The 27,605-nt window shown below is 45.4% G+C and overlaps 1 protein-coding gene across 2 annotated transcripts in view; it reads left to right on the top strand.

The window, feature by feature from the left end:
- The window catches only part of FLT3 (fms related receptor tyrosine kinase 3), a 178,815-nt gene that overhangs the window by 124,754 nt on the left and 26,456 nt on the right, over window positions 1-27,605 (top strand). For both annotated transcript variants that reach the window (XM_073583146.1, XM_073583145.1), the window contains exons 10-18: window positions 664-767; window positions 2,224-2,332; window positions 2,426-2,601; window positions 4,014-4,111; window positions 4,201-4,336; window positions 4,419-4,523; window positions 5,768-5,878; window positions 5,969-6,122; window positions 11,875-11,999. In XM_073583146.1, the coding sequence (XP_073439247.1) occupies window positions 664-767; window positions 2,224-2,332; window positions 2,426-2,601; window positions 4,014-4,111; window positions 4,201-4,336; window positions 4,419-4,523; window positions 5,768-5,878; window positions 5,969-6,122; window positions 11,875-11,999 (1,118 nt within the window). The remainder of the gene's footprint in view (window positions 1-663; window positions 768-2,223; window positions 2,333-2,425; window positions 2,602-4,013; window positions 4,112-4,200; window positions 4,337-4,418; window positions 4,524-5,767; window positions 5,879-5,968; window positions 6,123-11,874; window positions 12,000-27,605) is intronic.

The following is a 27,605-nucleotide window of genomic DNA, read 5'->3' as shown; positions in this document are numbered from 1 at the left end:
AACTCCTGTGACGTAACTAAACTGCAGATTGTGGAAAGCACTTGTGCATACAGTTATGTCAGACTGCGAAAAGCAGTTAAAAATACTATTGAATTTTTTTTTGGTGCATTTTTCCCCATAGTCTTCTATAAGGAGGTTTAAAAAAATCCATGTAAAAAATATAACTGTGTGTTTAAGTGCAAAAATTCCAACATTTCTACACAAAAAAATGCATATAATAAAATTGTGTCAAATCTTCACCCAGAAAATCTAAAAAGGGAGAAAAAAATGAAAAAGTAGTAAAAATGCAATATTCAGAACAAATTGCGATCACGCTTTTTGGTGCAGATACCTGCAAAATAAAAACAATGGCGTTCTTCATGGTCTTCAGCAGATTTTCTTCTTTTTTATAAATGATTATGTTTATAGAAATTTTGTATATTGAAGGCTGTTGATTTGCAATGTGCCTTAATAAATAGTGGAAGGGACCATGACTTCTTTATTCAACCAGTGAGCATCCCGGAGCTGGAAGGATAAGTAATCTATGTTGAAGTTCCAGAAATCCACTTTAAAGTGAATCTGTCAGAAGGATTTCATAAGTCCTATATATTGGATATTTTATGTAATATGAAGTTATGGCGATAGCATAAAAGTAACTGTGAATATATGTCAATTTTTGGACAGCAAATCTGAATACTGCCTCCATGAAAATACGCCAGGAGAGTACATGTTCTACGTAGAAAATGATGACGTGCAGCTCAGCAAAACCTTCACTTTGAATTTGCTCAGTGAGTTATACTGATATCTATGTGGATCAAACTTGTTTTTTGTAAATTGGTAATATAGAACATTTTTAGAGAAAAGTAAAAGGCAGGACATTGGATTATGTATGGCCTTCATAGATTGGTATCCGATCTATTAGTTGGAGCTGAGAATGACTTTGCACTGAAGGGGTAGGACTGTTCATTTATTGATACATTAAAGGGATTCTGTCCACTAGATTTCACACCCTAAACCATTTATAGGCACATGTAGCTCTTTCAAAGACAAGTCCAGCAATACCTTTACATTCCTTCCTTGCTGGGAATTCAGCATTTGAATAGATACAAATGAGTCTGAAGAGCTATGATAGATCTGAAGCCTCTGTCACTCCAGCTCTATTCCTCCGCCTCCTCCTGCTTGACTGACAGCTCCTTTGCCTGAAATCATACAGAATAGGAGCTGTCAGTCAAACAGGAGGTGGTTGTGCTGGGCGGGGAATAGAGCCACAAGGACTGAGATCTACAAACAGCTGTGCATATTATGTTTCCTTTAGTGCATTGCCATCTCAATGGCCAATTGACTGAAAGAGCCACTTGGTGCCTACCCTACCCCCAGATTGATAATTGTAGAACATGTGAAAACGGGGACAAGGGAATGTTCTTGGTGCAGGGTGCTCTTATACTAGTAAAGTAAATAGTATAGTGAAGTTAATTCATATATTACCTTTTACTCCCTCCTGACTACCGTCTGTTATATGTCTGGGTGTGCGGCCTTGTTCTTAATATTTTTAAATTCTTCATGTACATTGATTTGTTTTCAAGTTGCTGTCACCTGATTTAATGTAACAAACAGCTAGTAGAGGTAGTAAAAATAGTTATAAAGTGCTAGTGCATAAGAGTATGTGAGACTATCTGTATATAGGTCCAGAGTGTGGATAAGTGTAGTCAATATTTTAATAGAGTGGTGTATGAGTATAGGTATAGTACAGGAGTATATCTGCCGCAGTGTACAACAAAGGCATAGCTCATGTTACTGTTAAATAGCGCAGTTGATAGGGAAAGTACTTACAACTATAATATAGGGCTCCCTCTCCTGGATGGCGTCCACCCCGACGCGCATTTTGGCTATCAGCCTTCGTCGAAGCTTCAGATTTAACATATATTACCTTTTGCTCCTTCTTGACTACGGTCTGTTGTATGTTTGGGTGTACGACCTTAACAATTTTAAATTCTTCATGTACATTGATATGTTTTCAAAGTTGTTGTCACCTGATTTAATGTAATAAACAACTAGTTTTTTTCACCACACATTGTGTACGGACTTTATGGTTTCCCCCATGTTCCTTCCTAATTGTAGAACATGCCCACAACGTAGATGCCTGCCTAGATGTCATGCCACCATACTTGTATAGTCAAGCCACTTATAGAGCTATTACTCACACCTAGTATGAGAAAAAAAAATTCTGTCTCCTTTCATCAATAGAAAAACCTGAAGTTAAATGTGAAACAATTAACACGAAAAGCGTCTCCTGCAAATCACAAGGTTATCCATTGCCTACCTGGTCATGGATGAAGAGTGATGGCAGTTCCAAGTAAGTTTTCATGGGAATGCTTTTTAGCATTTATTGGATTTTTTTTATTATTTATTTTATGTGGAACCTTTTTTATGTGGATTTTATTTACAGCTGTGTGTCAGAAATCAAGAATGGACTAACTGAAGGACAAACAGAAAGAAGCGGATACAGTTGGACGTCCAGTAGCACATTGGATGTAGAGGACCAGGCAGAGACGGTCACCATCTGCAGCTGCGCTACCAATTCTGTCGGGAAAACTTGTGCAGAAGTTTTATTGAAACACATTGGTAAATTTGTTCATTAATACATCTAACAAAGTTGTGTGCAGAAATCATGTTCAGAGACACTCAGGGTCCCTGGTGGTATGGGGCTGCACCCACTTATGATAACCAATATGGCTTCATGAATTGTTAGTGCTGCAAAAATAGCTGACATGCATAAAAAATGACAAACTAAAAAAAAAACATAATAAAGAAATTTCATTTTTAATTTCCAAGCATTTTTGCATTTTTAAGACCTCGTGCAAATGAAAATACCATAACCACAGGCGTGTTTGTACTTTATATTCTCATCTAAAAGTAATGCTTAAAGGGGAATTCAAGTCTACAAATGTTATCAAAATTCAATGAATAGATGGTAACCAATTGCCAGAAAGGGGACTCATTTCTCTCATTCTCCCTTGGTTTAAGAATAGAACAGCAGTATGCATGCTATGCTGGCTGCTCCATTCATTTGCAGTCAGGGAAGAATAGAGGATGTAATTTTTCTTTTATAGTGATCAAGGTGGTCAGACCCACTTTGATCTAATAGTAATCATCTAGATGATGGGTAGGTGATGCATTGTTTAGACTGAAATACCCCCTTAATAATAAATGTCATGTCATGTAGCTCAATAAAATAAGCAGTCAGTTTTGGTTAGTGACCATCATTGTCCCTGAGTAGTCTGATTTTTTTTTACCACTTGTAGATTTGCTGTAATAATTATAGCAAAGCCAGTTAGGACTGGATTCATTCTTATTATTGCAGGCCTTAATTAGATGCACCTGGCCAGCTTTGACTAAGAACCAGGAAATGGGTTCACCTTGTGTCAGTCTGCTGGATGTTGAGCAGAGTGGAGTGTGTTGGAGCTGGTGAGTGACCAGCCAAAATGTGAACTGTAGCTGGGATACAGACTAGCCAGAGTCTCTCTCTGACTGGAGACTACATGGGTCAGCTAGGAAAGCTGAGCAGTTTGTGTGCTGGAGCTGCAGAGTAATAGGAAAGCTGAGCAGTCTGTGTGCTGGAGCTGCAGAGTAACGTGTGGATGCTGCAGCTTGTTCAGTGTGAACTGTGCATGGAGTTGAACACTTTGGAGCTGGAAACTCCTGGAGCTCAGGCTGAAGGTGAAAACGAGACTGGTAGGACCGTACCTGTTCTGTGTATAATGTTTTCTCCGGGAGAGAGAGGACTGTAATCTGATTGGGTGAGTGCGCACTGACATATATGCACCTGCTGAATGAATTGTCTATTTGCTGTGATACCATTTTGTCCAGAAGAGTCTGTTTTTGGTTTTGAAACCCCTGGAGTTTTATGGAAGCCATAAAAATGCACATATTTGGACCAAACTGCTTTGCCTGTGTGAACGCTACCTAATGCCTACAGTACATGAGAGAGTGAATCCCTACACCCTCTAAATCCAACCATTATATTTCTTTTGCAGAACAAAGTACCGGTAATTTAATTCTCCCAACTGTGACTGGAATTTGCAGCTTGTTCTTTGTTATTCTATTTGCCTTGATCCTGAGAAAGTACAAGAAGGTAGCATTTCCAATTTTTTATTTTTTTGTCTTTTTTTTTTTTTTTTTTTTTAAACTCCACTTATAAGTTGTTTATTTTTTGGGGGACAGAAATACAAATACGAAGGTCAGTTACAAATGCTGCAGTACATCGGACCCTCTGATAATGATTACATCTACATTGATTTCAATGTTCTGCCCTATGATATGAAAAAGTGGGAGTTCCCAAGAGAGAATCTGGAGTTTGGTGAGATGCGGTTGATGTCCATAAGATATCCTGGCAACCCACCCAACCAACAGAAACTATTCTAGCGTTTTTCTTGTAATAGGTGATACTATCGGATCCGGAGCCTTTGGGAAAGTGGTCACGGCTAAAGCTTTTGGAATCAGTAAATCGGGAGTGTCCCTGCAGGTGGCGGTCAAAATGCTGAAAGGTAAGAGGAGAAAACTGGTGGTTCTGGAATGGATCCTCAAAACCGGTCATCAATATTTTATTTATTAGGGTCCAACCCCCTGTACGTATGATGATCTGCAAAATGGTGGGGTTCTAATAAACGCCATGTCCCCTTTGTTGTAAACACAGAAACATCAGATCATCCACAGAGGTGGCTGTGCTTGGCTTCAGCTCATACTTTCACTAGAAGGCCTCTTTGATATTAAGGATGGATACAGGTGCATATGGACCTCTGGAGAATAGTATTAAAGTGGGTTCTCTGTTTCCTGATCATATTTGTTTCTTGATACGTCGAAAGCATGACGAGATCACACAGCAGCCGGCAGCAGGGAACTGTAAGATGAGACTTTGAAAGCTTGGCGGACATAGGTTTGGCCAGGCTCATAATGAAGGTGACACAGGACTAACTGTGCCATCTAGATACCACCCCAGCTAGTTCAAGTGCATTGATACAACAAACTGGGTAGTAATAGGCTTATTACATAAACTAACCAATTTTTCCAAGCGAATGAGATGGCGCTGTCACTAAACAAGGTATAAGAGATGGGAGCTGATGGATCTTGGATTAATTGAAAAAGGGTCTACTTATTGGAGAATGCGATGTCTCCTGGAGGATCAGTCTGTACCTCCTCGCATGTATTAGCTATCTGTAAGTGCTCTAACAGCCTCTACATGATGCTCAGTTGTCCTCTCATGAGACCATTTCTTCAGGCTTCCTAATCCATCACTGGGCATTGTACTTTGACATGTAAAATACATTTTAAGTTATGTTCCGAAAAAAAAATTAAATTTAAAAGAAATCTGTCACCAGGTTTTAGCTATGTAATCTGACAGTAACATGATGTAGGGACAGAGATCCTGTTTCCAGTGACGTATCACTTAATTTACTGGGTGCAAAAGTTGTGATAGAATCCCAGTTTTCTCTGCTGCAGATCTAGCAGAGCTCAGAATGCTGAGCTCTTTATAACTCCGCCCACACCACTGATTGGCAGTTTCCTGTGTACATTGTGTGTTGGGGGCGTGGTTAGACCACGAGATACTAGGCACCTAGTCCTGTAGTGATAATCTCCTGCTGATAAAACACTGAATTTATTGAAACAGCAAAACACAGACCAATGTGTGACACGTAACTGGAATCGGGGTCTCTGCTTCCTACATCATGCTGCTTTCAGATTACTTTGCAAAAACCCACCGACAGATTCCCTTTAACTTCTCAAATTTCAGAAAATCCCGATGCTTCAGAAAAAGATGCCTTAATGTCTGAGCTGAAGATGATGACCCAGATTGAGCACCACGATAATATAGTCAATTTACTTGGAGCGTGCACTTTATCAGGTAAAAAGTGACTTTCTTTTATCATCTTCCATACTATGTGCTCTACATGTAAATTCTTCATTTTCTTGTGCATATCCTTTTTTATTGTAGGTCCGATATACTTAATTTTCGAATACTGTCCGCATGGAGACCTCCTCAATTATCTGAAAAGCAAAAGAGATTCCTTCCACAAAACATGGTCAGATGTTGTCAAGGATAATAACTTCACTTTTTATCATAATTTCAACCAGGATGAGAATTTCAGGTATTATACATGAGCTGACGTCACACAGTAATGGTGAATGTGAGTGTGTATGATTGGGCAGAATTAAGGGGACGTGCTCCGTCAGACACCGTATTACAGAACTGATCTCCAGATTGCATCCAGGAGAAGATACATCTGTGATATGGGGACAATGGAACATGCCACAACTTTTTGTGCCACAATTATACAAAAATCTGAAAGATGAAGCCTCAGTGTGCCTCGGAGGCAAATGGATGCCTCATTACAGGTTCATACATTCTGACATTATTCAGTGCCATAATAAATGATGGCCTTCATACACATTCATGGCGGCCATACCTGATGATTTTCGTGAGACTGACAAGCAAATGTGCATGTGGCCTTCTGACTTTTCTCTCCAGATGATAATGAAGAATATGAGTTCCTAGATTGAGGTTCAGACGTGTCAGGCAGGAGATTATTCCACTCGCCACTTTGGAAACACAAGAACGCTGGGCTGTATATGGGGCAGTAGGAATAGTAGAGGTATCTGTAGGCCAAACGATCATTGGTTGACAACATCTGAGGTATATGGGGACCTTTACTGTTCATAAACCTTCAGATTATATTCACGTGCGGCAGATTTGTTACAGAAATGTTTATGACTGAAACTCACATCTACAATCAGCCCTTTTAAATCCATTAGACAGTCACAGACAAGTCTGCAAAAACCTGTTACATGTGAATATAACTGTCACGGGGTTACCGAAACAGAGAGGAGCCAGAAGACCGCAGCGTCTGATTGCTCCTACTCCGGCTCTGAGAAGAAACACTTCTCCTTCATCTTAATGGTGTTTATTCCTTTTGGCAGAACAGGAGTCAATCGACCAAATTGGAAAGTCTGAGCTCTAAGCTGAGCTCAGTTAGCCACTCCCATCCCGTTTATAATCTGGGTCCTGATTCCAACCCATGTCAGAACTAGCTTTTAATGCATGGCTTAGGAGGAGAGGTGTTCATATAACAGGCGTTTTGGAGGAGTTATCTGTGACTGTTGCATGCTTTTTAAGTGTGGTAATTCCCTTCCCTCCTCTTACTTTGTTTTTTTTTCCCCATCTTTCACTCCCCAGTGCATTCCTCTGTTATGTGTGAGTGAATATTTGCATGCCTGGTATTTTCAGTTACCCCCTTGCTTGTGTAGCCTTGTTTATCGGGTTGTTGTACTTCGGTGCACAGTAGTGCCCCTCTTCACTGGGTGGGGGAAGAGAACAGACGGAGGGCTAACTCAGGAGATAAAGCAAGGGTGGTGGCCCTGGCATCTTCACCTTCAGAAGTATCCCGGGGAATAGGGCAAGCTAGGGCGCCCCCTAGTGGTATGGATAGGGAAGGAGCCCCTGGTCCCTGGTCACCTGACAGCTGAGATGTGACAATAACCCAGTAGTGTAAACAGCATAGAGTTGCATCAAATTACTGAACTATTTTATCCTATTACTTATGACTATTCAATGACTAACATCGTGTACTGTATGCTATTTTGTTTTTTCTGTTATGCCAGAAGGGCCATGTTTGTTTATTTAATTTTGCTCTGGTTTCTGCAGTACTGTTTTAAGAAACCAATTGAAAACTTAAACGGAAATTGTTCCTTTGACTTTCTCTTTAAGCATCCAAGTGAGTCAATCTACCACAGTGGTATATAAGTAAAATAATGATTATTATCATTATTTCTTTAGAAATCACAGCTGTCAGGTCACTAGTTGGCGTTTCCCTTCATTACTCAGTGACTATATTATTCAGAGCTCCTGTGTATAATGTCACTGGTGATCACTGTATTACCTGTACACAGACACTGCATACTAAGTACAGATCTCCTGTGTATAATGGCACTTATGGTGATCTTAGTATTGTGTCTTTTTTATTAATGATCAGTATTGTAGTATTCAGTCACCATGTGGTGGTAATATGTGCTCTGGACATGGTGTGTTGGTATTTGTTCCTTGTATGTACTATTATAGATCACTATGTGGTGGTAATATGTGGTCTGGACATGGTGTAGCGGTATTTGTTCTTTGTATGTGATATTATTCGCCATTTTAAAAATTGAAAAATAAATAAAAATATATCTAAATTGTACTGGATATTTTAACAAATTTTTAACAGATTAGAGTAGAGTAGGACCTGGCCAAAAGAGTCTACCTTGTCATGGTGGCAGGTTAAAAAAATATTTTGGCCAAAACATGAGACGCTGGTTATATGTGTGATCTGGTGATGGGAACTATTAATGTGTGATTGATGTGAAATGGAGTTTTTCCAAGAGAGAGCAGTGGGACTGTGGACAGTTCAAGGGGTGGAGGCGGGGCTGGGGCGGAGCCTGGGCAGAGTCTCAAGGGTGCCCTGAAAATTTTGCCAGTATGGGGCCCCGAAATTCCTAGTGGCAGCCCTGCGTTGATTACAAGGCACAAGACACCTAGTCCTGTAGTGATAATCTCCTGCTGATAAAACAATCATTTTAATGAAACATCAAAACACAGACCAGTAAGTAACAACGCTGGAATCAGGGTCTATGCCCTAACATCATGCTGCTCTCAGATTACACGACAAATACCTGCTAAGGCTACTTTCACACTTGCGTTTTTTTGCGCTGCGTGCGCAGTGCAAACGCGCATAAAAACACATCATGCGTTTTTATGTGTTTTCTTGTTTTTTGTGCATGGTTTTTGCAAAAAAAGCATGCGTTTTTTTGCGCTGACATGCGCATTACCATGCGCACGTCAGCGCTCCCATAGACTTTAATGGATTTTCGGGTGAATTTCGTGCGCATTGCGTGCACATGCGTTTTTTTGAGACAGGTCAGACGCACAAAAAATGCAACAGGATGCATTTTGTGCGCCCAGGCGCACACTACAAAAAAGCATGCGCTTACAAACGCATGACAATGCGCACCCATGTTAAGTATAGGAAGAAACGCATGCGCATTTATGCGCAAAAATGCAGCGCAAAAAAACGCAAGTGTGAAACCAGCCTAACAGATTCCCTTTAACCCCTTTCCAACATTGGGTGTAAATTTACGCCAACTTCGGAATCCCTTTGTCATGTGCCTGAAACAGCTGCGGGTGGAATCACGATCCACCCGTAGCTATTAACCCATTAAATGCCGCTGTCAAACGCTGACAGTGGCATTTAACGCGTTTCCAGCCATCGGGTTGGAAATCCGCCCACTGGTGACCCCCGACACATGATCGCGGGTCACCGGTGGGTTGGCATGACAACCAGAGGTCTCCTGGAGACCTCTATGGTTGTCACTGCCGGCTTGCTGTGAGTGCCACCCGGTGGTTGGCGCTCATAGCAAGTTAGTAATTCTGCTATCTGCTCATCGCCTCTATGTAGCAGAGCCGAGGTTGTGGCAGCTTCTAGTCTCCCATGGAGACTTTTGAGGCATGCCAAAAGTAAAAAAAAAGTTTTTCAAAATATAAAAGTTCAAATCACCCCTCTTTTGCCCCATTCTAAATAAAACAATAAAAATCAAACATACACATATTTGGTATCGCCGCATTCAGAATCGCCCGATCTATCAATAAAAACAAAGTATTTACCTGATCGCTAAATGGTGTAGCGAGAAAAAAAGTCAAAACCCCATAATTACGGTTTTTTTTGTCGCCACAACACTGCATTAAAATGTAATAACGGGCGATCAAAAGATTGTATCTGCACCAAAATGGTATCATTAAAAACATCAGCTTACCATGCAAAAAATAAGCCCTCACCCAGAACCAGATCACGAAAAATGGAGACACAACAGGTATCAGAAAATGGTGCTTTTTTTAACAAAGTTTGGAATTTTTTTTCACCACTTAGATAAAAAAGAACCTAGACATGTTTGGTGTCTATGAACTCGTAATGATCTGGAGAATCATAATGACAGGTCAGTTTTAGCATTTAGTGAACCTAGTAAAAAATCCAAACAAAAAACGACTCTGGGATTGCACTTTTTTTTTGCAGTTTCACCACAGTTGGAATTTTTTTCCTGTTTTCTAGTACATGACATGGTATAACCAATGTTGTCATTCAAAAGTACAACTTGTCTGGCAAAAAACAAGCCCTCACATGGCCATATTGACGGAAAAAGAAAAAAGTTATGGCTCTGGGAAGAAGGGGAGCGAAAAACGAAAACGCAAAACCGAAAATACCTCCGGTCATGAAGGGGTTAGATGTGTTGTGGACCAATGCTTTGACCTATGTAAAAGTTTTCACCTGTTCATTTTTTTATTACTTTTTCCACAGTGTGTTCCCACCAGTTCTTAGTGGGCAGCTAGTCCCGTCTACACCATCGTCCGAATTAATATTATTAGATCTCTACACTTATAAAGCTTTTGACCTCGTCTTGGTTTGGTACAGGGCTTGTGGCTGCTCATTGCTGTGATCAAAGATACCTTCATGTCATTGGTGGTTTCCTAATGTAAATTTATGTTTTGGGACTTTTGGGAATATGTTTGTTAAATACTTGCATCGTTTACTAATGTCATACAATGGATACTGTATGTTTGATAATTATCTTAGGCTGCTTTCACACATCCGGCTTTATGAATCCGGCACGATGTGGCAAAATTTGGAACAACCGGATCCGGTACCGGATCCAGTTTTGTCCCATAGAGTTGTATTGTCGCCGCACCGTGCCGGAATGGTACGTGGCGCATTCGTTTTTTGCCGGATACGGCAAAAAGTAGCCGTCCGGCGTCTGCAAAAAACGATCGCTGCAACGTTTTTTTGACAGCGCTGGACCGGTTTTTCTCAGAGCGCATGCGCAGAGACTCTGAGTCTCGAGCTGCTCTTTTAAATGTGGGCGCCACCGTATCCGGCCACACAGGCATCCGGTGTCTCCGGCACATCCCGGATCCGCCCCTACGGCTTTTCGCCGCACGGCGCCGGAGACACAAAGCCGGATGTGTGAAAGCAGCCTTAAGTGATGCACTCCCAATGTACTGTACTTTATGTATGACAAAAAGGAATAGGGCTTTTAATTTTTTAACTTATGGAATACAGTATATACAGTATATATACTAAAACGTCCATTTTTCACATATGAGTTCTGTGTTTTTCAAGGATGGAACTCTTGCTACAGTAGGATAATCTATGAGACGCTTCACATATCCGATTTTTTGGTTTAACCGAATGGTCCGCACATAATCACAGAGACGTGTCCGATATTTATCCGAGTGTCAAATCAAAATCGGTAATGCAAGTCTATGGGTCCCAGTTTCAGACTGAAGTACCAAGGGCCACCAGTAACCAACTCCAGGACCCCACTTTTCAGCTACATGAAAATGTGACATTATCCTTAATCACAAATTTATGTAACACTGATCTGGGTAGATTGTTAAATGAATAAGATGCCGCCTTTATCACATAGTGATTCAAGTATATTGTGCCAGTACTACTCATATAAGAGGTGGGGCCCACCAGAGGATTCTGCTGTTCTCCTATGGGCCAGCCTGAGCGCCATTCAAAAATCAGACAATACTGGGATGCTATCCATGTCCTATCAATTTTTTTACAGACTGCATGAGAAGTTGTAGAAATATTGTTTTTTCTCATCCGAGAAAAACTGATGAAACTAGGACCAAATTTTGACGACACTCGGATAAAACTCTATTAATCACAATATCACTGTAAATACTCAACATCTGAATGAGTCCTAATGCCAATTTCATAGAAAGTGAGTTACTACTTTGTTAATATTTACATTTCCCCTGCTTCTCGATGACATTGCCCTTTCCAGTGAATATATCTGTTTTTCCTCTAGAGACAGAGCTGTGACGGTGTTAAGCAACAGCTCATTTACATGTTTAACTACAGAACATGAAAGTGACAAAAATCAGCACAACCTGGAGTTGTCGACCACACAACCTGAGATCCTACAGGCTGAAGGTATGAAATTGTCATAATGGCACTGCTATAACAGTGAGACTAGTAGGGCCCATACTGCAAATTCGAAGGGCCAAAAAGGGAGGGCCACATGACTAGGATGCCTGCCAGGCCCTGGTTAATATGGTGGGATGATAGGGATAATATTATCGGGGGGGAGCCAAGATGGTGCTTTTGAAGTTGAGGGGCAGGGTCCCAGGGAAAATTTGGGGTGGGTTCCAAGAGTGTGTCTACCCAGAGGATATTACCTGATTGGAATGGGGCTCTTGGTATATAGGGGAGCTGGGGGTGTAGTAGTGTCAGTCTGTTGGTGTATTCACGGCAGGACACCCTTGTTCCAAGATGAAGGCCTTATTGGAAAGATGCAAGGCCTTGGCATCTGAATAAGGCCCAGGTTGGCTCCAGCAGCAGTTAACGATGTTGAGCGTCAGGGTCGATGAGGCATCAAAGGAACCGACTCCCCCAAGCACCTAAGAGGTCTCGGTCCCCTGTGCGGCTGAGCTCAGAGATGACCACAAGGATGTGACAGAGAGATAGGAACTGCAACAGGGACCCTCCAGAATCAGAAGCAGGCTGCGCGAGCCGGATGGCGGTGCAGTGGTCTGGGAGGAATACACTTTATCAAAGGCATCTGTGTCAAAGGACATGCTGGGACGGGCGGTCAGTGTTCCCGACGACATCTGCAGTCGTGGAGTCTGGCGGACACCGGGGATGAAGAGGAGGACAGGAGGCTTCCACCTAGGCAGGGTGGCAAACAGAGGGACAGGAAGTCCCAAAAAGAAAATTACAGGAGGTGCAGCTAAAGAAATAAAGGGGACACAGAAGGGTGATATGGCAGCCATAGGATTGCTAGCTGCAGGCGTGCAGCTGAATTGCCATCACCTGCTTCTGGAAGACATTCAGCTGGACCAGAGGAGTACAGTGACGATGCAACAGGAACTAAGGGACCACTGGCTGCGGGTCAGCCAATGGTCGTATCAGCAGAAAAAGGACTGGCGTCATTGGGTGAGTAGTTTGAGGTGGATGTGTGGGGGAGACACGCAATTGCTGTACTGACCCAGCCTCGTAGTCAGCCTGGTAAGCAACGTGGTCACTGTATGTTAGTATGCAAGGGGAGTGTCAATTGTGCATGGGAGGTAGTGGATGCAGGGACAGATGAGAGTGAGGTGTCACAATTATTACAGTTGATGAGAGAATGGATGGTTGCGGCGGTGTCCTACCTGACGGCGGTGTGGCAAAGGGGTGTTCACTGGGTGAGGCCCGGAGAGGTACTGTTGGTGGTGACAACGGTGGCAGTAGAGAGTACCCAAGTAGAATAGGCGGTGGTTCCTCCGTTCATGGATACCCACTTGGTACCATCCAACACGTGGGTAGATTTGGTCCGAATGGATGATAGAGCGTGAGGCGAGGTCTATGTGTGTTTTGATGGGCCTTTGAGGCCACACTTGTAACAAGAGGTGAGGGAAAATTATGGATGGATGAGTATATAGAGATCTTCTCATTGTTACCATTGGAAAAATTTAATTTTGACAGTGTTAAATCTGATGAGAGCAAGAAGGAGGAGGAGGAGGAAGAGCAGTGGAGATACCACTTGATTCCCCGTTTGCTAATTGGCTTCAGGTGTTTGCCATATTGGCTAGTGTGATAGGGGAAAAGGTGCCCGAGAACTGCTCGGCCCTGGTTTGCTACTTGGACAGCATAGGGGAAGCGGACCATACGTATGAGGGGTGTTAGAAGGCTGCGCTATGTTGAGTAGTTCAGACAGAGGAAGGCAGTCTGTCCGAATTTGTGTTGGGATCACAAGGAGATTAGTTTATAGATGCTGCTGATGACACCGCCACAGGCTGCCTTTCAATCCTTTCCTGGAGCCGCTGTAGGTTCGGCCATTTCAGGGGGGGGCCTTCGGCAGGCACCCTGAAAAAAGTGTGCGGGTGATTTAATGAGAGAGACTGCAATTTTGGTTAATTATGCAGGTTTAAACACGAGCGTTCCAATTGTGGGGGGAACCATAGATTCTCAAAATGCTTTGAGAAAGGAAAGGGAAAATCTTGCCAGCTGCCATCATGTCATAGCAGCTGACGAGAATGGGACTTTGGAAAGCCAATTGGTGGTATGGAAAAGTGAGAGAAAGTAACCCGTTTTGGTGGGGTCAATCTCCTCCCCCCCCTCTTTTATAAGTGGTGAGAAAAATACACGGGGTCCGCACAGAGCAAACATCTCAGGGGGACGATTTTATGAGGTGGTGCCTTTCAGCAGGAGGGTCCCCGAATCGGCGTGATGTGGTTGGGAGCAGAGAGGAGCAGCTGATGACCCTAAGATTTATTGGTTGAGCTTCCATTGACCCTTTCCTTATGTTATGTTTTAAAATGTTAATGTTATTTGATAAAGGCTGCTGTGGCCAATTTATTGTCTTTATTGAGTTAGGGTTAGGGAGAAGGCGAAAATCATTTCATTCTACAATGATTTTTGGTTCGTTAATCATGGCGCTCTACTCAGCTTGCAGAGTAGTCTTTCTGGGGTCTTTCACCTAAAACAGTCCACATCTCTGTCTTTCTCACCTCTAGTGCTCTTTAATGTTCGTTCGCCCCAGGCTGTACTTGTAGGGTCGGTGGTGGGGTGCCGAGCTGGGGGGGGTGGTCCTACTTCTTACCGCGCAGAGATGATACAGAGACACGATGAGGCAGATTCTGGGTGCAACAGGTCCAAGTTTATTTCACACCGTCCGACTGACGGTCCTCGCGGTACACCGCGATATCTCTCTCTGCCCTCCGTGTTCAGGGCCGCTTCAACACCGTATGTTACACAAGGGACGTACTTACACGTCACGTCCCGTCTCACACTGTGACAATCCTGACAGCTCGGTTACTGTGGCCGCCTTAGGCCCGTACACCAACAGCACTTTACTAATCAGTCTCGTCGTTATACATACGGTGTCTTCCACCCAGAGCCTTGTCTCTGCTGCGGTCCTTCCCTGTCAGGACCACCCCCCTGACATTTCCTCTCCTCAGTCCCCCTGGTCGGATTCTCCTCAGGGCACACAGACTGGCGAAGTCCTCCTGTCACCTGGGCTCCCCCTGGGGACTGGAACTTTCTGGAACCCTCCCTCAGTATTTATAACTCCCCCGGTTCCTTGAAACTGTCACTAACTGTCACCACGCCCCCCATGACCAACGGTTTCTAAAGCCCTAAGCTGCTGTAAAGTCCTTTGCTCACACTCCACCCTGCCATCTAATGGTCATCCCAAGGTACTGCACGTCCACTACACTTTTCTAGTTGTTTCCCCACTGTAATCACTGTCTCCTACCTACACTGTGCAAACCTATCTTTCTTCACTCTGACTAGTCCGTCCGTCCGTCAGGTCACCTTCCCTACACTCCCCCTTCCTTTGTCCATTGTCGTCCTCGACAATCGTCATCCCTGCCTTCGTCGTTCTGAATCTACACCTACATTCTGTTGTCGGACCAGAAGTTGAGCCAAACCCACTATCTGCGGGGGCCGAACCATACTGGGAGCACTATGCTCTGAGCAGCCTACTGCTACTCACCAGCGCGCACGCCACATGACAACGTCTTTCAAATTGGGCAAGGTACACCCGTATTCTCTCTACGGCGTGTATCTTTCCCCTACTCTCCCCTACTGTTACCTTTCACTATCCGGTACGCCATGATCGAGGCCACTCACCTACCAGATCATTGCCGGCGCCCGCCTTTCCTTCTTCAGGGGTGTCCGTGGTGTCGGGGACCTGACCTAGGACGGCTGTCTTTCTCACATCTTCCCATTCATTTTCCTTCTTTCAATTACATGTCATGGTCGGCGTCCCGGTCTCCCAGACCTCAACTCTTAGATCCCTACCGGATCTCACACTTTCCTTTGGTCCCGCAGACCTTCCCTTACCCCGGACCTGTTGCATTTTACTTTGCATATTATACATCATACAACTTTATAATAGCACAAGTACCCCATTTTTTTATAATTTTTTTTTTTTCATTTTCTCTTGCTTTTAAAACCAAAATATAACATAACATTGCATTTCCTCTTTCTTCCTCCCTTCCTTGGACATGGACACTCCCTCTCTTCTAAGTATCCCGCGCTCTGTCAGTCTAAAAAGTAAACACAAACTATCCTGTAAGAGGAACATAGAAAAACAGACATAAAAATCACAGATAAACATTTCTTTTTTTTTTTAAAAGCTGACCGCGAACTGTCCTTTTGACCTGCACAACGGTGCAACGAACTCCTGACAGTTCAATCCTCCTTTCGGTGGTCAGTAGTATGGGACCCCACAACCGTGGAGCTCCCAGGATGCAAGAAGTGTCCCTTTCTGCAAGATAGTATAAACGAGCCGTCCCGGGGGTCGTGCAGCCGCCATGCCAGCCTCTCCCCTCTCATGGAGCAGGTTCCAGACTTCCTGCCCCCTGGCCCTCTTCTTCTCTATAACTCCTGCGACCCAAACAGAGGGTCCGGCATGAGCCCTGGAGTCCGGTGGGCGGGACTTAACCGAGGAAGGACGTGGATCAGAGGCGGCCGATGATTTTTGCGGCTCAACAGCCGCTGGGGCCAGGTGGCAAATGGGGACAACCGGGTCCTTGGAGGCTGGAATCACAAGGCCCACTAAGTCGGCCGCAGTCGACTTCAGCAGCGGCATAACCGCGGCCTCAGGACAGGCCGCATCCACTACTTCCAATGGAGCCGGAGTAACGGCCGGTTCCAACGACGCAGCTGCTATCAGCAGGGGGAACGCAGCAGCGTCTTCTTTGGATGACTTCCGCACTGGCGGCTCCAGGCGGGGTACCTCAGGGACTTGAGCAGGGGCCTCGCACAACTCTGCATACACCACTGGGCCCGATGTACCCAGGCCTTCCGGTGCGCAGGGGGCAGCGTGCTGCGGCGGAATGATGAGGGCCGCTGGCGGAGGCACTGGTGGTGCCGGGGGTACTCTCACCTTCCCCGGCGCTGCGGCCTCCATCACATCAATACGCGGCTTCACCCGCAGCCTCCGTCCCTCGCTCCACTGTCCCGCGGGTCTTTCCCCCAAACTCGGGGGCTCCGCTGAGAAGTCCTCTGCTGGTATTGGTGGCGGCTGTTCTCGCTGACTCCGCTCAGGCTCCGCTCCCCAGCTCAGCATCCCGCTGCTCTCCCGTGGCTCTGAGGGCGACTTCTGGCACAGCTCCATCCCCTGCCGCCACTGCCACTCTAGGCGGCCGATGCCCCGACACCTGCAGAGTCTCATACCGTCCGTTGGGCAGCACTCGAATGGCATCAGACAGCCGCAGCCAAGTTTTTCTTCTGTGCCACTCCCTCTGTGAGGTGAGGTGTCGGCAGGCCTCTCCACCATCCTGTCAGGGTCCAATATATGGAAGCGTCGATTTCCAGGCACATACTGCTTCCTTTTGGGGTACGTTGGAGGGGGTCCCAGTCCATTCAACACGACTGCAAACACCCGGACCTCTCCTCTGCGCTGAAGCAACACCGCCATACTGCACAGTACCTGGTACCGCCCCGGATCCTCTGCTGGCCACACAGATCCGCCACAGCGCTTCCCATTTGTATTCCACAGGTAGGTCATTTGTAATCCACAGGTAATTGTAATCCAAACAGAGTAGTCCAAGTCCTTTTCCATTCTTTGAGGCAGGTCTGCCGCAGAAGATGAGGTATTAGCGGCGGCGATCCTGCCGACTACGCCAAATGTAGCGTCGGTGGTGGGGTGCCGAGCTGGGGGGGTGGTCCTACTTTTATACCGCGCAGAGATGATACAGAGACACGATGAGGCAGATTCTGGGTGCAACAGGTCCAAGTTTATTTCACACCGTCCGACTGACGGTCCTCGCGGTACACCGCGATATCTCTCTCTGCCCTCCGTGTTCAGGGCCGCTTCAACACCGTATGTTACACAAGGGACGTACTTACACGTCACGTCCCGTCTCACACTGTGACAATCCTGACAGCTCGGTTACTGTGGCCGCCTTAGGCCCGTACACCAACAGCACTTTACTAATCAGTCTCGTCGTTATACATACGGTGTCTTCCACCCAGAGCCTTGTCTCTTCTGCGGTATCTTTCTGTCAGGACCACCCCCCTGACATTTCCTCTCCTCAGTCCCCCTGGTCGGATTCTCCTCAGGGCACACAGACTGGCGAAGTCCTCCTGTCACCTGGGCTCCCCCTGGGGACTGGAATCTTCTGGAACCCTCCCTCAGTATTTATAACTCCCCCGGTTCCTTGAAACTGTCACTAACTGTCACCACGCCCCCCATGACCAACGGTTTCTAAAGCCCTAAGCTGCTGTAAAGTCCTTTGCTCACACTCCACCCTGCCATCTAATGGTCATCCCAAGGTACTGCACGTCCACTACACTTTTCTAGTTGTTTCCCCACTGTAATCACTGTCTCCTACCTACACTGTGCAAACCTATCTTTCTTCACTCTGACTAGTCCGTCCGTCAGGTCACCTTCCCTACATACTTGCTGAGTCGTAAGCAACTGTGCTCTCTCTTCCCAGCTACTGATCTCTGCTGCGTTACGGCTCTGTTACATTTAATAAACACTTTCCCCATGTGCTTGTAATATGGTATCATGGTCTGAAGGAGCTTGTTTGCAGGAGACCCAGGAAAAGGTTGTTATGATAGAGGTCAAGGGAGATACATACAGTCCCTGGAAATCCTTGCTAGAGCAAAAACCTGCTGCAATCTGCGAAGTAATCTACCAGTAAGTTAGCAACCTTAAAGAAAATGCAGTACACGGTCATCTTAAAGGGAATCTGTGAGCAGGATTCCATCCTCCATAATACTTATATGTGACTGTAGCTTTTTGAAAGACAAGTCCAGCAATATCTCTACATGACCAGTCTGATCCTCCAGTACTGAGAAATCAGTGTTTGAATCGATATACAGATGGGACTGAAGGACTATTTGTAGATCTGAAGCCTCTGTCACTCCAGCTCTATTCGCCTGTCTGTGCTGCCTCTTCCTGGTTGAGTGTCGGCTCTTTTGCTTGAAGTCACTCAGCACACAGGTCGCCAGTCAAGCTGGAGGAGGCAGCACTCGGCAGGAAAGAGAGCTGGAGTGACAGAGGCTTCAGATCTACAGTAGCCCTTCAGCTTCATCAGTAAATTAATGCAAACACTGATTTCTCAATAACATAGGAAATGATTGGTCTTGTAAAGGTACTGATTACAGATTTCTTTTAAAACCAACAATTTTATTAACCCGGTGAAGCTAAAAGTAGGATTTTATGACCCAAACTTGTAAATTGTAGGCCAATCATCATCCTGAAACAATTTGACAGCACCCATGGGTGGATAATAGCGCGTCTACTTTGTGGGTGATACCCATCCCTCTGCTACAGCTTTATAGAAAAAGTATACTGAGAAGACTAAACTACTCTTAAATGGGTTATTTTTCCACTTAAAACGCCTAAAGATCCTGAATAGTTTTACAATGGAGAATAGAACAAAAACAGCTGAGTGCTTGTTGTGTACAAATCTGATCGACACGGATCCACGCAGGATTCAGTCGTGGCTTGAATGAAGTGAATGGTTAGTAACTAATCTGGAGCACTGTGGAGAAATTTCATTTTGCCACTAGAGTCTTTTTCAGGGGCACAGCTATAAGTGATGCAGAGGTAGCAAGCAGTCGCACCCTGCTCTAGTGCCTGGGGGAAACCATTGCCCCTTATTTCACATAACAATACACCAGCATTATAAATATTGTTGGTGCGGGTCCTGTTACATATAGGTCCTACACCATAATTAGACACAAATGTGTGTCTTGGGATTGAAACTCTAGCCCTATGTTTGTTGTGCTGCTTCTTCATCTACGCTTTGTGAGTTGGTGTTTTTACTTGATTTCTTATCACTTGGGTTCCACTTCATCTGGCTTGTTGCTCTGGAGATTCCTCAGCGTGCCAAATCCTCACTGCTCACTTGCTTTCCTGCTTTATTTATCAGTGCTTGGGGTTCATGTGCCCACCCGCACCTGAGGCTTAGAGGATCCACCTTAGGCCTCTTTCACACATCCGGTTTTTGTAATCCTGCACGATGCGGCGAAATTTTTCATAACCGGATCCAGCACTGAATCCGGTTTTGTCCCATAAGCTTTCATGGTCGCCGCATCGTGCCGGATGGTTATGCGTCGTGTCCGGTTGTTGCCGGACACGGCAAAAATTAGCCGTCCGGCATCTGCAAAAAACGTTCTCTGCAACGTTTTTTGTCAGCGCCGGACCGGCTTTTTCCACAGCGCATGCCCGGACTCTGTGAATGTTAACCCCACATGTGCCCGGCGAGAGAGAGAGAGATCTCTCTCTGTCACCCGGACACTTGTGAGAGATCTCTCTCGCCGGGCACTTGTGGGGTTAACACTCACAGTGTCTGGGTGAGAGAGAGAGATCTCTCTGTGGGGTTAACCCCACAAGTGCCCAGCGAGAGAGAGATTCTTTCGCCTGGACACTAAGTGTTAACCCCCCATGTCTCTCTCTCCACCCCCCCTCCCCTCCCTTCTCCTCTGTCTCCTCTCCTCCCCTCACCTCCCTTTCAGCAGTTGTCTCTCATCGGCTGCCTCTGTCCACCTCCTCCTGCGGCTCCTTTAAATCTTGTCCGAGCCGTATGTCTCGCCGCATACACATCCGGTGTCACGGCTGCAGGCCGGATCCGGCGGCCCGGCTTTTCGCCACATGCCGCCGGACCCCACACACCGGATGTGTGAAAGTAGCCTTACTTGGTGAGCGTAACAGGATACCAAGGCCATGGATTCCAAAGATGCAGCAGTCACAACACCGTTGCCATGAGATATGGACAATCTATTGTACTGGTAATGCGACTTGCTATAAGACAATAGGAGCTTGTCTATGCTGTGTAGAATTGCTCAGCCCATGTGGATGCAGTGTCTTGGACTCCAACAGATTCACCACCACTTCATTAAAACCTGCTACAGCGTAATTCTCATGGCTTGGTGTGGGGATTCGATCTGATGACCTGGTGCTTTGTGGTTGTTTATTACACCTCTTTATATGTTTCACGGTTCCCGTGCCTCCAGACGCTCACCTTCCCAGGCCTTCCTTCGCGCGCGCTCACACTGACCTCGTGCTGCAGCCTCATTGCCTTCTGCTCCGGCGCCGGCATCCTCCTCTGACCGGCCCCCGGCCGGTGAAGTTATTACGGGCCCTGTGCCAGCGCAGTATGTCGCACCCGGCCCTCCGTCTCTGATCTCCGGCGGTGCCCTGACCCGGTAGCACCACCGGACCAATGGGGGCACAGCTACGTGTATATCAGGCCGTCCTCCCATAATGGAGGCGCCTGATCGTTGTTGTAGTACAGCAATTCTAGGTCCTGTGATCTTGCCTTGCATTAGGCTGCCTTCCACTGACTGCTCTGTGTTCCCTTGCAGACTTGTTGTCTGACTCCAGCCTAGCCTCCTGTGTCCGCACCTGCTACCCGACTCCAGCCCTGCCCACCTGTGTCCGTACCACCTGTCTGACTCCGGTCCAGTCCTTCTGTGTCCGCACCTGCTACCTGACTCCAGTCCTGCCTGCCTGTGTCCGTACCTGCTACCCGACTCCAGCCCTGCCTACCTGTGTCCGTACCAGCTGTCTGACTCTGGTCCAGTCCTCCTGTGTCCGCACCTGCTACCTTACTCCAGTCCTGCCTGCCTGTGTCCGTACCTGCTACCCGACTCCAGCCCTGCCTACCTGTGTCCGTACCAGCTGTCTGACTCCGGTCCAGTCCTCCTGTGTCCGCACCTGCTATCTGACTCCAGTCCTGCCTTCCTGTGTTCATTTCAGTACTCCATTCTGAGCCGCTCCTCTTGGTTCCGGCTGCCGTGGCATTCGAACCCCTGGACCTGCTCCTAACGGTCCCTGTATAAGGGTCGGGTCCACCTGGTTGCTCATCCAGGGTCCCTCGGTGCCACGGTCCACTCTGGGATTCCGCCTTGTCCAGCGAAGTGTTTACAATATGGCTCTTTTTATTCCCTGTCCAAATGCAGATTTTTCCTTTGTCCTTAATCTCCCTTCTTGGCTTGCTCGTTTCCAGGTGTTATCCTTTTTTGGCTTGCCTTATCGTATTCTGGGTGGAGGCTTTATATGGTGTCCCTTCTCTGCATTTCCTTGCTGGCTATATTTCCTGGTGGATGTATACATAGTTGTTCCAGCTATTTATCTTAGGGGTTTGCTTTCCCTCCCAGCATTTTTTCCTGTTACCAGCATATTTTCTTGTTCTTTTTATTTTTGATACTCCTTAACCTTCTCCCTTATTTCTCGTATCTCTCCTCACACTTTCCTTTTCCTTGTTTATAGTGGGTTGCAACCTCCCCTCTGGTTCCTCAGGAGGTATAAGAAACCCCTCTGCTTTTTTTGTTGTGCAGCAATGGCCTTTCTAGTCTGTCCAGGGACCACTTGAGTGTAAGTGCCACGATTCTGTGGTGTGAGTGTAAACTTATCTGGGACATTCTGCTTAGGAAACTTCTGCACATTTGCCCACTCTTGCCTGTTTTAATGGAGACATTAAGGTCTGCCGAGGCTTTGTGAACCAATACACTGTTTTGAATTACCGTATGTCCCTAGCAATTTTCTTATAACAGGTCTAAAGTGGCCTACATTTTTCTTTCTTGTCTGGGAACACTTTGGCATGCATCATTGTGGGAGCTAGATGATAATGTGATGTATTGTTTACCATCTTTCCTGTTTGCTTTCCGTAAAATGGTTGATGAACCAGATTGTGTCCACTCCACCGCAGATTCCATACTGCAGCTTACATAAGGGACTTGCTCTGTGGGACAATATGCAATCAAGTTCCGCACTCTTTCTGCTGAATTTACCTGGAACAATGACGCTCTTCTGACTGTTTTCTATGCCAGCCTATCAGGTTGGATCAAAGATGAACTCGCTGGTAGCAATTTGTCATCCCCTTTGATATTTTGATTTCAATTGCTACCCGAGTGGACTTGTGTATTTAAGAACAGTCTAAGGAAAAAACACTTGATTCCCATGTCACATTCTGAAACGTTTCCAAAATCTCTTCCAAGAATGGCTGAATCGAAAACCATGGAGATCGATCAGAACAAATTATCTCCAGATGAAAGGTCCCATCACCTTACTTTTTTGCTAATGGGATTATTATCGCACAAATTATTCCAAACTGAAGCCGTGAGGAGGACGGCATCGTCCTCGGATTAACTGTTTCCTCCACTTATGATAAATTACTTGTTCCTATGTCAATTTCCTACAGTTCCTCTGTGTTAATTGGATAAGTGTTACTTGATTTTGGAGCAGCAGAGAATTTTATAGACTTCTCTCTGGCCAAAAGGCTAAAAAGCCTCTGAAGCTAACCCCCATGAATGGCTCAACAATTCCAAGTGTTCGTATTCAATTCTGGACAGTGAAAATAATTCTTCATATTGGTGCACTACATGCTGAGGACATTTTATTTTTTTAGTTTTGCCACTTACTAATGCACCTGTTCTTTTGGGACTTCTGTTGCTATGGCTACACTCTCCGGTCATTGCACTCTCCGGTCATTGACTGGTCGTCCGACCAGATTGCCCAGTGGGGCTCATCTTGTCATACCTGCTTCAAACATTTCAACCACCTTCTCGGAAACTCTGCTCTCCATCCACTCCCTCTAATATTAATGCGTCCTATCAGGACTCCGCAGATAATGTCTCTGGGCATGGGTCCAAAATGAACAGTTAGAAAGATGTAACCAAACCTGAATGTACTGTATTCTTGCTTCTGCCCCTTTGTTTTCCAACGCTCCAATTGCAGCTTGCCCTCTGGTCCTTAGCAGGTCCTCTTCAATAGTCAAAGCAGTTCCTATTGTTTCTATTTCTGATACAGTCACGGAGTATGAAATCAACCATGTTGTGGACTGTGAAATTACTCGCGGTCCAGAGGAGAAATGCTGGGTGGCCAAAAAGGACATAGCTGCTCCAATCCTGCTCAAGAGATTTCATGCTAAGCATTCTCTTTCTCCTCTCACTGGTTCACCTCGGATGTTCTCCAAGAATGGGGCACTGTTATGCACCAGACCCTGTTATCCCGAGCTCTGTTTCCTTTCCCTGGGTCTGCTGCCCCTGCTGTACTCCAAATCCGGATTTGGAGCTTGTCAATGACAAAGACATAATCTCCCTAGACCTACTGTATTTAAGACATGTTCTGCCTTCTTCCACGTATGACGCTGTGTGGATTCCAGCATCCGGCTTAACCTTTCATCCACTCCCAGAAACAAGACTGTATGGGTGCTTAAGTCTATTATTTATTGGGATGATATGGACAACAATGGGAGATGATAACTGATGGTATAGTAGATGTCATGATCCAGGATGGGATTTCGCTTTGACCCGTCCTGGTTAGACTATGGGTTAATTGTGCTGCCTCTCTCTGGCAGCAGGAGGCTATTTAGTGCTCACTGGACCTGGGTCCGGTGTCAGTTATACTCCTGCCCTCGGCTGAGTTAAGTGACCTCTTGTATACGTGTGCCTTGTGCCTGATATCTTGCTTGCTTGTTCGGTTGTGATCTGGTTCTGTCCCTGTTACGAGTTCTGCCCGCCCCTCTTGTACTGCACTACCTCTCGTGTATGTCTCTCTGCTTGTGACCCAACTCCTCTCTGCTCGTCCCCTTGGTACCACGTCGCCCTCTTGTGTATGACCTTTGGCTCTGTCTGACTACCCGTCTGTTTGTCCCTCCTGTACCTCGTCTGCCCGTACTGCTGTGACCTCTGTTTTGCCTGACTCTGAGTTGTTGTATGGTGACCTGTCCTATCTGAATACAGGACGCTAAGCCCCGCCCCCTTGCAGTCACATGACCATAGGTCCCGTGCAGACGATTCAGTTTCAGTGTCCGCAGGTCCTATGCATCTTTACTTTCCAGCACTGACTGGACCCTGACACTATTAGCCTGAAGCACGCATGGTCACCTCTGCTGCCCTGCTCCCCATGTAACTCTTAGCACTGCTTCTGTACTCAGGACACGCGCACTGGCTCTATGAGCTAATGCAGTGCGGTGTCTCTGACAGTAGAACTGTAGTAGATGATATCAGAGGTTGTTGAACACAGTTATAGATGATTCAGTAGATTGTTGTGCAAAATGTGGATGATTCAGGTAAAAACTACAAGAGACAGATAATACAGCATGTCAGTACTGAAAGACAGTATACAATACACAATACTGGCAGGTAATAGCAATGCAGGGTATTATCACAACAGTAGCAATAATACAGGATGCTGTTATCATGTATTATATAAGAGCTGGGCAATATAACATACACAGCAGCAAAGGAGAAAGATAACTAACACACTAATGGCTGCCCGCTTTACACTCACTGAACGGAGGATGCATAACTAGAGGATGCTTATAACAAACATGCAGTGAAATAACATCACAAGAGCTGAGCATTCAATGCAAACATCATAGGGGCTGCATTATGGCTGCTAACAGAGATGCATAACTAATAATTGCATTATCCTTACCGGAATCCGCTTGTTATAAGCAATGGTTTGCAAAGAGCTGAGCTGAGCAGGTATGAGCTACTCTGGAAAAATGGTTACATGTTGCTGACCAGGCAGAAAGGGCGGTTCTGAACAACTAACCATTTGGAGAGCAGAAAATTCCAAACACATGAATAAAAGGAGAAGGGCAACTTATGACACCTACTGGCGATAGCTGGAACAGCACTTAAAAATATCTAGCTGCACAGAATGGGCAGAACAAGGCACATTTAGACACACAACTGTGTCTTAGGATGGAGACTCTAGTCATATGTTTGGTGTGCTCCACCATCTGTGCTTTTTATGTTTGTATTTTTGCTTGCTTCCTTCCTTGCTGGGTTCAACTTCATCCATCTTACTGCTCCTTAGATTTCTGAGCGTGCCTAGTCCTCACTTTCCATATGCATTTCTACTTGCTGCATCAATGCCCAGGTTTCATGTAGCCATCCAGACCTGAGGCGTAGAAAATCCACCTTACCTGGTGAGCATAATATGTACAGTGGGTACGGAAAGTATTTAAATTTTTCACTCTTTAATAATAATAATAATAATAATAATAATAATAATAATAATATAACTTTATATAGCGCCACATATTCTGCAGCGCTTTACAGTTTAACAGTTTCAAAACACAAGTCATAAGTAACAACATTAACAATACAATAATTAAATCAAAATAAGAAGACCCTGCTCGTGAGAGCTTACAATCTACAATGAGGTGGGGGAGATACAGAGTACAGATGTGTATTTACAGTGATGTATATACTCTTTATTTCATTGCAGCCATTTGGTAAATTCAAAAAAGTTCATTTTTTTCTCATTAATGTACACTCTGCACCCCATCCTGACTGAAAAGAAAACAGAAATGTAGAAATTTTTGCAAATTTATTAAAAAAGAAAATCACATGGTCATAAGTATTCAGACCCTTTGCTCAATATTGAGTAGAAGCACCTTTTGAGTTAGTACAGCCATGAGTCTTCTTGGGAATGATGGAACAAGTTTTTCACACCTGGATTTGGGGATCCTCTGCCATTCTTCCTTGCAGATCCTCTCCAGTTCCGTCAGGTTGGATGGTGAACGTTGGTGGACAGCAATTTTCAGATCTCTCCAGAGATGTTCAATTGGGTTTAGGTCAGGGCTGTGGCTGGGCCAGTCAAGAATGGTCACAGAGTTGTTCTGAAGCCACTCCTTTGTTATTTTAGCTGTGTGCTTAGGGTCATTGTCTTGTTGGAAGGTGAACCTTCAGCCAAGTCTGAGGTCCAGAGCACTCTGGAAGAAGTTTTCATCCAGCATATCTCTGTACTTGGCCACATTCATGTTTCCTTCAATGGCAACCAGTCGTCCTGTCCCTGCAGCTGAAAAACTTCATGTGTTTTTTTTTCAAACTCTATGTGGGCTTTCATATGTCTGGCACTGAGGAGAGGCTTCCGTCGGGCCACTCTGCCATAAAGACCCGATTGGTGGAGAGCTGCAGTGATAGTTGACTTTGTGTAACTTTCTCCCATCTCCCTACTGCATCTATGGAGCTCAGCCACAGTGATCTTGGGGTTCTTCTTTACCTCTCTCACCAAGGCAGGCTCTTCTCCCACGATTTCTCAGTTTGGCTGGAAGGCCAGGTCTAGGAAGACTTCTGGTGGTCCCAAACTTCTTCCATTTAAGGATTATGGAGGTCACTGTGCTCTTAGGAACTTTGAGTACTGCAGAAATTCTTTTGTAACCTTGGCCAGATCTGAGCCTTGCCACAATTCTGTCTCTGAGCTGCTTGGCCAGTTCCTTTGACCTCATGATTCTCATTTGGTCTGACATGCACTGCGAGCTGTTAAGTCTAAGGCTATGTGCACATGCTGCGGATTCACCTGCGGATTTTTCTCTGCGGATCCGCAGGTAAAACCGCAGATAAAAGGACCTGCGGTTTTCCTGCGGATTGGGCAGCGGTTTTCCCCTGCGGTTTGACACCTGGACAATGGAATAGGTGGCAAACCGCAGTGGAATCCGCAGAAAGAATTGACATGTCATTTATTTCTGCGGATTCAAAGCCGCAGCTTTTCCGCAGTGAAAAAACCGCAGCATGTGCACTTCGGATTGTAAATCCCATAGACTTACATGGTACTGTACACTGTCTGCAGAACTGCTG

Source organism: Dendrobates tinctorius, unplaced genomic scaffold, assembly GCF_039654945.1.
Source record: "Dendrobates tinctorius isolate UK_male_01 unplaced genomic scaffold, ASM3965494v1 ptg000075l, whole genome shotgun sequence".
Lineage (NCBI taxonomy): Eukaryota > Metazoa > Chordata > Amphibia > Anura > Dendrobatidae > Dendrobates > Dendrobates tinctorius.
This window is presented reverse-complemented; position numbering and strand designations above follow the sequence as displayed.